The sequence below is a fragment of the Pseudophryne corroboree genome, chromosome 10, assembly GCF_028390025.1.
Source record: "Pseudophryne corroboree isolate aPseCor3 chromosome 10, aPseCor3.hap2, whole genome shotgun sequence".
Taxonomy (NCBI): domain Eukaryota; kingdom Metazoa; phylum Chordata; class Amphibia; order Anura; family Myobatrachidae; genus Pseudophryne; species Pseudophryne corroboree.
In genome coordinates, this window is record NC_086453.1 from 96747023 (window position 1) to 96760226 (window position 13204).

General features: G+C 48.4%; 1 protein-coding gene across 16 annotated transcripts in view; it reads right to left on the reverse strand.

The window, feature by feature from the left end:
* Positions 1 to 13204, reverse strand: part of PHLDB1 (pleckstrin homology like domain family B member 1) — a 280745-nt gene that overhangs the window by 152429 nt on the left and 115112 nt on the right. For all 16 annotated transcript variants that reach the window (XM_063942622.1, XM_063942623.1, XM_063942612.1 and 13 more), the window contains one exon: positions 5372 to 5479. In XM_063942622.1, coding sequence (XP_063798692.1) covers positions 5372 to 5431 — 60 coding nt within the window. In that variant the 5' untranslated portion in view covers positions 5432 to 5479. The remainder of the gene's footprint in view (positions 1 to 5371; positions 5480 to 13204) is intronic.

A 13204-nucleotide genomic window follows, 5' to 3' on the forward strand; every position in this document is an offset into this window, starting at 1 on the left:
GCTCCAGGCCTACTAGCACCCTGAGCGAGAAAATGTAAAAGCGCGCGCGCCGAAGGCGCGCTCTCCCGGAAAAGTGGGTGGGGCCTCTGGAAAAGTGGGCGTGGCCTCAACTTCATATCATCAAACTATAAACATATTTTCACACAATTAGCAGCCTTACACATAGTCACAGTAGTGTTCCTTACACACAATGTCTCCAGTATAGTGCCAGATACACATAATGTGCAGTGCCAGATAGACATGACATGCCCCCCAGCAGTGCCAGCTACACATGACATGCCCCGCAGCAGTGCCAGCTACATATGACATGCCCCGCAGCAGTGCCAGCTACACATGACATGCCCCGCAGCAGTGCCAGCTACACATGACATGCCCCGAAGCAGTGCCAGCTACACATGACATGCCCCGCAGCAGTGCCAGCTAGCCAGCTACACATGACATGCCCCGCAGCAGTGCCAGCTACACATGACATGCCCCCCAGCAGTGCCAGCTACACATGATAGTGTTCACTTTTTAGGGCATGGTGCTGATCACAGGGAGGGCACATTTTTAAGTTAGGAGGGCAAAATGATGTACATACTGCTTGTTGTTCCCATACCTATATGTCAAAGAATGGACAGTGCGCGCCGAAGGCGCGCAGCAAAAATTAAGGGGAGTTACTTCGTGGGGAAGGTACGTGGCCACATAATAGTGGCAATTTGCATTACACCACACAGTAGTGCAGCTAATACACACTGCACCAGGTAGAACCTCCTATACACTTTGCGTCAGGCACAGCACTGAGACACATTGCACCAGGGAGAGCACTGAGACACATTGCCTAGCCACAGACGCCTAGCGGGAACACTACATGACATGCCCCCCAGCAGTGCCAGCTACACGTGACATGCCCCCCAGCAGTGCCAGCTACACGTGACATGCCCCCCAGCAGTGCCAGCTACACGTGACATGCCCCCCAGCAGTGCCAGCTACACGTGACATGCCCCCCAGCAGTGCCAGCTACATAAATGGCCACACAGTGCCAGATATGCACCCACAGTTCAGATACATAAATGCCCCCAAAGTGCCAGATACATAAATGCCTCCACAGTGCAGATATGCCCCCCACAGTGCCAGATACATAAATGCCCCCACAGTGCCAGATACATAAGTGCCCACACAGTGCCAGATACATAAGTGCCCCCACAGTGCCAGATATGTCCCCACAGTGCCATATATAAAATTGCCCCTACAGTGCCAGATATGCCCCCACAGGGCCAGATACATAAATGCCCCCAGTGCCAGATACATAAATGCCCACATTGCCAGATGCATAAGTGCCCCCACAGTGCCAGATGCATAAGTGCCCCCACAGTGCCAGATAAATGCCCCCACAGTGCCAGAAATGCCCCCCACAGTGCCAGAAATGCCCCCCACAGTGCCAGATATGCCCCCACAGTGCCAGATATGCCCCCACAGTGCCAGAAATGCCCCCAGTGTGCCAGAAATGCCCCCAGTGTGCCAGAAATGCCCCCACATTGCCAGAAATGCCCCCACAGTGCCAGAAATGCCCCCACACAGGGCCAGATAAATGCCCCCACAGAGCCAGATATGCCCCCAGTGTGCCAGATATGCCCCCAGTGTGCCAGAAATGCCCCCAGTGTGCCAGAAATGCCCCCAGTGTTCCAGATATGCCCCCACGGTGCCAGAAATGCCCCCACATTGCCAGAAATGCCCCCACAGTGCCAGAAATGCCCCCACACAGGGCCAGATAAATGCCCCCACAGAGCCAGATATGCCCCCAGTGTGCCAGATATGCCCCCAGTGTGCCAGATATGCCCCTAGTGTGCCAGAAATGCCCCCAATGTGCCAGAAATGCCCCCAGTGTTCCAGATATGCCCCCACGGTGCCAGAAATGCCCCCACATTGCCAGAAATGCCCCCACAGTGCCAGAAATGCCCCCACAGTGCCAGAAATGCCCCCACACAGGGCCAGATAAATGCCCCCACAGAGCCAGATATGCCCCCAGTGTGCCAGATATGCCCCCAGTGTGCCAGATATGCCCCCAGTGTGCCAGAAATGCCCCCAGTGTTCCAGATATGCCCCCACGGTGCCAGAAATGCCCCCACAGTGCCAGAAATGCCCCCACAGTGCCAGAAATGCCCCCACAGTGCCAGAAATGCCCCCACACAGGGCCAGATAAATGCCCCCACAGAGCCAGATATGCCCCCAGTGTGCCAGATATGCCCCCAGTGTGCCAGATATGCCCCCAGTGTGCCAGAAATGCCCCCAGTGTTCCAGATATGCCCCCACGGTGCCAGAAATGCCCCCACATTGCCAGAAATGCCCCCACAGTGCCAGAAATGCCCCCACAGTGCCAGAAATGCCCCCACACAGGGCCAGATAAATGCCCCCACAGAGCCAGATATGCCCCCAGTGTGCCAGATATGCCCCCAGTGTGCCAGATATGCCCCCAGTGTGCCAGATATGCCCCCAGTGAGCCAGATATGCCCCCCACAGTGCCAGAAATGCCCCCACAGAGCCAGATATGCCCCCAGTGTGCCAGATATGCCCCCAGTGTGCCAGATAAATGCCCCCACAGTGCGATCCATAAATGTTTGAACCCCCCCCCACCAAATACCTGAGGCGCTGAGTCTGAGAGGGGGAGGAGGAGTGCAGGCGGGAGTGCTGGCGGGCGGGAGAGTGAGGATCCGAGTGCGGGTGGGCGGGCGGCCACTTGTGTGCGCTATGCGCGGCGCCGGCGTCTGACGTTAGACACCGGCGCCGCGCAGCACAGCGCACGCCGCACACACGGACGGCGGGGACAACGCTGCGCTGCACACACACACAGGGCCGGCTCCAGCTTCGAATATGGCGGCGCCAGCGCGCGGCACCCATTAAGGGTGGCGCCCTGCGCGGCCGCTCTATTCGAACATGCCTAGAGCCGGCCCTGGAAGGGAATAATAAATATTGGTAAGTATGGACAAATCAGCAGCAACAGCCTACAATATTAGTATAAGGATTTTAACAGTGAGGGGGACCCAGTAACTGCCTGTATCATATTTATACAGTATTTGAGAGTCCCATGTAAACTATTGATTATGCCCAACAGTGAGACTACCGTGAAATTACATAGTTGTTGAGGTTGAAAAAAAGACACATGTCCATCGAGTTCAACCTATTGTACATTACATTATTATTATTTTTTTATTTTATTTTTTAAATATTAATTAAATGCTGTATCCCTGGATATTTTTTTCAGCTAGGAATTTATCTAATCCGTTCTTAAACTTATTGATTGTGTCCACCATTACTACCTTCTCTGGAAGAGAATTCCAAATCCTTACTGCTCTTACTGTGATGAATTATTTTCTCCGTTGGGTATGGAATTTTTCTTCCTCTAACCTCAGTGGGTGTCCTCGTGTCCTATGTAGTGTTTTTTTGGTAAACAAATAATTTGATAGATCCTTGTATTGTCCCTTAATGTATTTATAAATATTAATGATGTCCCCTCTCAGTCACCTCTTTTCCAGTGTGAACATATCAAGCCTTTTAAGTCTTCCCTCATAGTCCAGTGCCTCTAACCCCTTAACTAGTTTAGTGGCTCGCCTCTGAACCCTTTCGAGTTCCAAGATATCTTTTTTTATAATATGGTGCCCAAAACTGTACAGAATATTCCAGGTGTGGTCGCACCAATGATTTATACAGAGGCAGGATTACACTCTCATACCTTGTCTCCATACCCCTTATTAGCCTTTGCTGCTGCATTTTGACATTGCGTACTGCTACCAAGTTTATTATCGATGAGCACACTCAGATCCTTTTCAACTACCGTTATTCCTACATTTTCCCCATTTAGTTTATAGGCTGCCTGATTGTTCTTAGTCCCAAGGTGCATAACTTTACATTTGTCTATATTGAACCTCATTCCCCATTTGTCTGCCCAGGCCTCCAGTCTAGATAAGTCATTCTGTAGAGACTCAACATCCTTGTCTGAATTAAGTATTCTACATAATTTAGTATCATCTGCAAAAATTGACATTGTGCTTTCCAGTCCCTCACCTAGGTCATTAATGAATATATTAAACAGCAATGGCCCGAGTACTGAGCCCTGCGGTATTCCACTGAGTACTGAAGCCCATTCAGAGAACATCCCATTAACCCCCACTCGCTGTTCCCTATTAAACAGCAAATTACTCACCCAAGTACATATAGTGTTTCCTACCCCAAGCTCTCTTAGTTTGAGAATTAGTCTCCTGTGTGGAACTTTGTCAAAGGCCTTAGAGAAGTCTAAAAAGATCACATCCACTGCTTGACCCTTATCAATATTATCGCTCACTTTCTCGCAGAAGCTTATTAAGTTAGTTTGACATAACCTGTCCTTCACAAATCCATGTTGATTCCTAGTAATAACCTTGGAGGTATCCAAGTACTCTAGAATGCTATCCCTAAATATACCTTCTACTATTTTCCGCACTATAGATGTCAAGCTAACCGGTCTATAGTTCCCGGGGAGCGTTTTAATACCCTTTTTAAATATTGGGACTACCTCTGCTATACGCCAGTCCTTTGGTATCATTCCTGATCTAATTGACTCGCTGAAGATCAAATATAGAGGTATTGATATCTCTACGCTGAGTTCCATAAGAACCCTGGGGTGGAGTACATCCGGCCCAGGAGATTTATTTATCTTAACTTTACTTAGTCTCTCCCGGATTACTCCCTCGTTTAGGCAAGTACCAAGCAATAGGTCATTATTATTATTTATGTTATGCTCTATTCCTGTCAACCTGTCCTCTTTCGTGAATACTGATGAAAATAAGTTATTAAATAAATCTGCTTTTTCCCTATCATCATCAATCAAGACATCCAGCTTACCCTTTAAGGGCCCAATATACTCCCTTTTCAACCTTTTACTGTTTATATACTTAAAGAACTTTTTCGGGTTTGTTTTACTCTCCTTTGCGATTTGTTTTTCGTTTTCTATTTTAGCTGCTCTAATAGCTTTTTTTGCATTTTTTGTTACATTCCTTGTAGAACTGGAATGATTCCACCTTTCCGTCAGACTTAAATGCTTTGAAAGCATTAACTCCTCTGGCATGGTCACTGCTGGAACTAGAATTTTTGTCACCCTGGGCCACGCAGTAATTTGATGGACCCTACCCCCCTGAGAGAAGGGGGCCAGGGGTACTCGCCCTGTGATCCCACCTTAATCTGTCTCTGCACACCCTCAAATCTGGAGCCTCACACACACACACACACACACACACACACACACACACACACACACACTGTGCTAGATATTACACCGTAACTCAGTTTACAGTTTTCCCTTTCAATGAAGTTCATTCAAACACCTTGTGCAACATTGATAGGTATATTCTTGCATTACCTGTGTAAGTGCGTGTGTTTTCCGGCAAGGACTTGCCATATCCCTTTTAAGTGCTTTCATCGCGTCTAAAGCTTCTGTCTCTGGAAGGAATTCTGTTTCCAAATGATCCTGTGAGTGTGAGGAGAAAACACAGTCAATCCAGGTATACGGGTCCCATAATAATAAGATTGGTACTATAATGTAATATTGCGTTAAATTATTTACAAACCAGGAAAAAGAAGGAAGGTTGTTTAAAAAATCTATTTCTCCCTGCTTTTAGGGGTCTCTACTGCTATGTTATAGACGCTTAGGTTAGTGCGGCAAGATTGTCTCAACCACAAATTTTTGTTTCAATGGGGGAAATTAAATTCACATTTGGTGGTTAGCTGCACACATTACCGCTTAATGCTTTAGCCGTACAGCACTAAGTTTACTGCACATCTCTTTCAAGCCAACTAGTTCTCTACATAGGGAGGGCCGACGCAGGCATGAGCTAATCTTCCAGCGCCACCTCCGCCTAAAAAAGCATGGTGAAAACGGAGCAAAAACCTGTCAAAAACGCCCGTTATTGAATAGCCAACGGTCAAATTAGTGCCGGTTTTCCGGCTGTCAGAAAACGCTGCAATAATTGAATATCCCCCTTAGAGGGATTGCACTGACTTGTCATACATACAAGGACCAGATGCTGAAGGCTGCAGTACAACATTCACCATCCAGAAGAAAGTGTTTCTGGTTATGCTGTACGGTAATCTACAAGAAGGTAAAAAGTACTGAGAGCCCTTTCAAACATGCTACAAATACCCAGAATCGGGCGATATGAGCTTAGTGAATGGGTCAGTGTCGTAGTTAAAGCTCCATGCGAATATTTAACAATCTGGAATGGATTTTACAAGGAGTGAAACAACTGGGTTTTACATTACACTACAGTGTCAGATGTCCATGTACTACAATGTAGGAATGTTTACTCCTTTATATCAAATGTGGAATGTTGTTAATGCACATATTTAATAAACCATGTTTAAATATGACCAAATAACAGTGCTCAGGACTATGGGTTTTATTCAGTTGCAGACGCTACTGAGATGCGATCGCATTCTCCCCGTTTCAGATCCAGTGCGCATGCGCAGGGCCCGCACTGCATGTGCAGGGAGATGCGATTGGATCTCAGTAATGCGAATGCCTCTGCCTGATTGACATCCTACCTGATGCCGGCAAATGGCAGTGCCAAAGGCTGTGCTTTCACTGCGTGGCGATATCTTTCCAAAAATGTCACTGCAAAGACGGCACCGCATAAAAAGGAGTGAGCGCAAATAACATTAAAAAAACGTGTTCATTCTCTATACAGATATCCTGATATATCGTTGCTGCTGTCAGGCCTCTCACGGAGCACAAGGTCCTGTGAGACTCTGCTACATACAGTACTTGCCTATTCTCCCGGAATGGCCGGTAGGCTCCTGAAAATCGGGTGGCCCTCCCGGCCCACAGGAAGAACAAGCAAGTCTCCAGATTTTGTAGGTACCCCCCTGCCCAGCCACCCACTTAGTGAATTAAGTGGGCAGTCCTGGCAGTTGATGACGCGATTCTCGCTGAATCACGTCATTATAGCAGTATAATCACGTCATTATAGCAGTATAATGCTGTAATCCCGGCATTACAGAGCAGGGCGTGGCTATAATGATGTGATCGCAGTAACCGCGCCCCATTCCACCTCCACCCTGCCCCCTAGACGCATCACACCTCCGCCCCGCCCCCATGCTGAGCCGGCCTGGAGAGAGCAGCCAGGATGTCGGCAACTATGCTCTGACAGCGCTGGGCGTTTATTTTTTTCAGAAAATGCATCTTAGTCGCAATGCAATGGTGCAAGGACACACCAGTAGACTGTGATAATGCATTTGATATGCAACACTTTTATATATATATATATATATATATATATATATATATAATATATATATATATGTGCGACTGAGTCTCTGAATCTGTATACGAAGTGCTGCAATACAGCGGCCACTGCTTTTTTTGCATGCCAAGTTTTGTTGTGCTTCGTATACAGACTCAGTCGCACACAGATATACATTTTAAGCAAAAAAAAATACACCCAATGCTAACACAGTTGCATGGGACCCACGCTGCGTGGCGTATTGAGGCGGGATGTATGACAAATGAACAAACGAATGGGTATATTGCCTTGTCTCCAGACATAAATATTAAATGTTTCTGGAGAGAGGACAAAACATTAAATATAACAGAACTTTAAAATGAATGTAGCTTTTGTATTGCTATTAGAGATGAGCGCCTGAAATTTTTCGGGTTTTGTGTTTTGGTTTTGGGTTCGGTTCCGCGGACGTGTTTTGGGTTCGACCGCGTTTTGGCAAAACCTCACCGAATTTTTTTTGTCGGATTCGGGTGTGTTTTGGATTCGGGTGGTTTTTTCAAAAAACCCTAAAAAACAGCTTAAAACATTGAATTTGGGGGTCATTTTGATCCCATAGTATTATTAACCTCAATAACCATAATTAACACTCATTTTCAGTCTATTCTGAACACCTTACACCTCACAATATTATTTTTAGTCCTAAAATTTGCACCGAGGTCGCTGGATGACTAAGCTCAGCGACCCTAGTGGCCGACACAAACACCTGGCCCATCTAGGAGTGGCACTGCAGTGTCACGCAGGATGTCCCTTCCAAAAAACCCTCCCCAAACAGCACATGACGCAAAGAAAAAAAGAGGCGCAATGAGGTAGCTGTGTGAGTAAGATTAGCGACCCTAGTGGCCGACACAAACACCGGGCCCATCTAGGAGTGGCACTGCAGTGTCACGCAGGATGTCCCTTCCAAAAAACCCTCCCCAAACAGCACATGACGCAAAGAAAAAAAGAGGCGCAATGAGGTAGCTGACTGTGTGAGAAAGATAAGCGACCCTAGTGGCCGACACAAACACCGGGCCCATCTAGGAGTGGCACTGCAGTGTCACGCAGGATGTCCCTTCCAAAAAACCCTCCCCAAACAGCACATGACGCAAAGAAAAAAAGAGGCGCAATGAGGTAGCTGACTGTGTGAGAAAGATAAGCGACCCTAGTGGCCGACACAAACACCGGGCCCATCTAGGAGTGGCACTGCAGTGTCACGCAGGATGTCCCTTCCAAAAAACCCTCCCCAAACAGCACATGACAAGATTAGCGACCCTAGTGGCCGACACAAACACCGGGCCCATCTAGGAGTGGCACTGCAGTGTCACGCAGGATGTCCCTTCCAAAAAACCCTCCCCAAACAGCACATGACGCAAAGAAAAAAAGAGGCGCAATGAGGTAGCTGTGTGAGTAAGATTAGCGACCCTAGTGGCCGACACAAACACCTGGCCCATCTAGGAGTGGCACTGCAGTGTCACGCAGGATGTCCCTTCCAAAAAACCCTCCCCAAACAGCACATGACGCAAAGAAAAAAAGAGGCGCAATGAGGTAGCTGACTGTGTGAGAAAGATAAGCGACCCTAGTGGCCGACACAAACACCGGGCCCATCTAGGAGTGGCACTGCAGTGTCACGCAGGATGTCCCTTCCAAAAAACCCTCCCCAAACAGCACATGACGCAAAGAAAAAAAGAGGCGCAATGAGGTAGCTGTGTGAGTAAGATTAGCGACCCTAGTGGCCGACACAAACACCTGGCCCATCTAGGAGTGGCACTGCAGTGTCACGCAGGATGTCCCTTCCAAAAACCCCTCCCCAAACAGCACATGACGCAAAGAAAAAAAGAGGCGCAATGAGGTAGCTGACTGTGTGAGAAAGATAAGCGACCCTAGTGGCCGACACAAACACCGGGCCCATCTAGGAGTGGCACTGCAGTGTCACGCAGGATGTCCCTTCCAAAAAACCCTCCCCAAACAGCACATGACGCAAAGAAAAAAAGAGGCGCAATGAGGTAGCTGTGTGAGTAAGATTAGCGACCCTAGTGGCCGACACAAACACCTGGCCCATCTAGGAGTGGCACTGCAGTGTCACGCAGGATGTCCCTTCCAAAAAACCCTCCCCAAACAGCACATGACGCAAAGAAAAAAAGAGGCGCAATGAGGTAGCTGACTGTGTGAGAAAGATAAGCGACCCTAGTGGCCGACACAAACACCGGGCCCATCTAGGAGTGGCACTGCAGTGTCACGCAGGATGTCCCTTCCAAAAAACCCTCCCCAAACAGCACATGACGCAAAGAAAAAAAGAGGCGCAATGAGGTAGCTGACTGTGTGAGAAAGATAAGCGACCCTAGTGGCCGACACAAACACCGGGCCCATCTAGGAGTGGCACTGCAGTGTCACGCAGGATGTCCCTTCCAAAAAACCCTCCCCAAACAGCACATGACGCAAAGAAAAATAAAAGAAAAAAGAGGTGCAAGATGGAATTGTCCTTGGGCCCTTCCCACCCACCCTTATGTTGTATAAACAAAACAGGACATGCACACTTTAACCAACCCATCATTTCAGTGACAGGGTCTGCCACACGACTGTGACTGAAATGACGGGTTGGTTTGGACCCCCACCAAAAAAGAAGCAATTAATCTCTCCTTGCACAAACTGGCTCTACAGAGGCAAGATGTCCACCTCATCATCATCCTCCGATATATCACCGTGTACATCCCCCTCCTCACAGATTATCAATTCGTCCCCACTGGAATCCACCATGTCAGCTCCCTGTGTACTTTGTGGAGGCAATTGCTGCTGGTCAATGTCTCCGCGGAGGAATTGATTATAATTCATTTTAATGAACATCATCTTCTCCACATTTTCTGGATGTAACCTCGTACGCCGATTGCTGACAAGGTGAGCGGCGGCACTAAACACTCTTTCGGAGTACACACTTGTGGGAGGGCAACTTAGGTAGAATAAAGCCAGTTTGTGCAAGGGCCTCCAAATTGCCTCTTTTTCCTGCCAGTATAAGTACGGACTGTGTGACGTGCCTACTTGGATGCGGTCACTCATATAATCCTCCACCATTCTATCAATGGTGATAGAATCATATGCAGTGACAGTAGACGACATGTCCGTAATGGTTGTCAGGTCCTTCAGTCCGGACCAGATGTCAGCATCAGCAGTCGCTCCAGACTGCCCTGCATCACCGCCAGCGGGTGGGCTCGGAATTCTGAGCCTTTTCCTCGCACCCCCAGTTGCGGGAGAATGTGAAGGAGGAGATGTTGACAGGTCGCGTTCCGCTTGACTTGACAATTTTCTCACCAGCAGGTCTTTGAAACCCAGCAGACTTGTGTGCGCCGGAAAGAGAGATCCAAGGTAGGTTTTAAATCTAGGATCGAGCACGGTGGCCAAAATGTAGTGCTCTGATTTCAACAGATTGACCACCCGTGAATCCTTGTTAAGCGAATTAAGGGCTCCATCCACAAGTCCCACATGCCTAGCGGAATCGCTCTGTCTTAGCTCCTCCTTCAATGTCTCCAGCTTCTTCTGCAAAAGCCTGATGAGGGGAATGACCTGACTCAGGCTGGCAGTGTCTGAACTGACTTCACGTGTGGCAAGTTCAAAAGGTTGCAGAACCTTGCACAACGTTGAAATCATTCTCCACTGCGCTTGAGACAGGTGCATTCCACCTCCTATATCGTGGTCAGTTGTATAGGCTTGAATGGCCTTTTGCTGCTCCTCCAACCTCTGAAGCATATAGAGGGTTGAATTCCACCTCGTTACCACCTCCTGCTTCAGATGATGGCAGGGCAGGTTCAGGCGTTTTTGGTGGTGCTCCAGTCTTCTGTACGTGCTGCCTGTACGCCGAAAGTGTCCCGCAATTTTTCTGGCCACCGCCAGCATCTCTTGCACGCCCCTGTCGTTTTTTAAAAAATTCTGCACCACCAAATTCAAGGTATGTGCAAAACATGGGACGTGCTGGAATTTGCCCAGATGTAATGCACGCACAATATTGCTGGCGTTGTCCGATGCCACAAATCCACAGGAGAGTCCAATTGGGGTAAGCCATTCCGCAATGATCTTCCTCAGTTGCCGTAAGAGGTTTTCAGCTGTGTGCGTATTCTGGAAACCGGTGATACAAAGCGTAGCCTGCCTAGGAACGAGTTGGCGTTTGCGAGATGCTGCTACTGGTGCCGCCGCTGCTGTTCTTGCGGCGGGAGTCCATACATCTACCCAGTGGGCTGTCACAGTCATATAGTCCTGACCCTGCCCTGCTCCACTTGTCCACATGTCCGTGGTTAAGTGGACATTGGGTACAGCTGCATTTTTTAGGACACTGGTGACTCTTTTTCTGAGGTCTGTGTACATTTTCGGTATCGCCTGCCTAGAGAAATGGAACCTAGATGGTATTTGGTACCGGGGACACAGTACCTCCAACAAGTCTCTAGTTGGCTCTGCAGTAATGATGGATACCGGAACCACGTTTCTCACCACCCAGGATGCCAAGGCCTCAGTTATCCGCTTTGCAGTAGGATGACTGCTGTGATATTTCATCTTCCTCGCAAAGGACTGTTGGACAGTCAATTGCTTGGTGGAAGTAGTAAAAGTGGTCTTACGACTTCCCCTCTGGGATGACCATCGACTCCCAGCAGCAACAACAGCAGCGCCAGCAGCAGTAGGCGTTACACGCAAGGATGCATCGGAGGAATCCCAGGCAGGAGAGGAATCGTCAGAATTGCCAGTGACATGGCCTGCAGGACTATTGGCATTCCTGGGGAAGGAGGAAATTGACACTGAGGGAGTTGGTGGGGTGGTTTGCGTGAGCTTGGTTACAAGAGGAAGGGATTTACTGGTCAGTGGAGTGCTTCCGCTGTCACCCAAAGTTTTTGAACTTGTCACTGACTTATTATGAATGCGCTGCAGGTGACGTATAAGGGAGGATGTTCCGAGGTGGTTAACGTCCTTACCCCTACTTATTACAGCTTGACAAAGGGAACACACGGCTTGACACCTGTTGTCCGCATTTCTGGTGAAATACCTCCACACCGAAGAGCTGATTTTTTTGGTATTTTCACCTGGCATGTCAACGGCCATATTCCTCCCACGGACAACAGGTGTCTCCCCGGGTGCCTGACTTAAACAAACCACCTCACCATCAGAATCCTCCTGGTCAATTTCCTCCCCAGCGCCAGCAACACCCATATCCTCCGCATCCTGGTGGACTTCAACACTGACATCTTCAATCTCACTATCAGGAACTGGACTGCGGGTGCTCCTTCCAGCACTTGCAGGGGGCGTGCAAATGGTGGAAGGCGCATGCTCTTCACATCCAGTGTTGGGAAGGTCAGGCATCGCAACCGACACAATTGGACTCTCCTTGTGGATTTGGGATTTCGAAGAACGCACAGTTCTTTGCTGTGCTTTTGCCAGCTTGAGTCGTTTCATTTTTCTAGCGAGAGGCTGAGTGCTTCCATCCTCATGTGAAGCTGAACCACTAGCCATGAACATAGGCCAGGGCCTCAGCCGTTCCTTGCCACTCCGTGTGGTAAATGGCATATTGGCAAGTTTACGCTTCTCCTCCGACAATTTTATTTTAGGTTTTGGAGTCCTTTTTTTTCTGATATTTGGTGTTTTGGATTTGACATGCTCTGTACTATGACATTGGGCATCGGCCTTGGCAGACGACGTTGCTGGCATTTCATCGTCTCGGCCATGACTAGTGGCAGCAGCTTCAGCACGAGGTGGAAGTGGATCTTGATCTTTCCCTAATTTTGGAACCTCAACTTTTTTGTTCTCCATATTTTATAGGCAGAACTAAAAGGCACCTCAGGTAAACAATGGAGATGGATGGATTGGATACTAGTATACAATTATGGACGGACTGCCACGGTTAGGTGGTATAAAAAAACCACGGTTAGGTGGTATATATTGTAATACAATTATGGATGGACGGACTG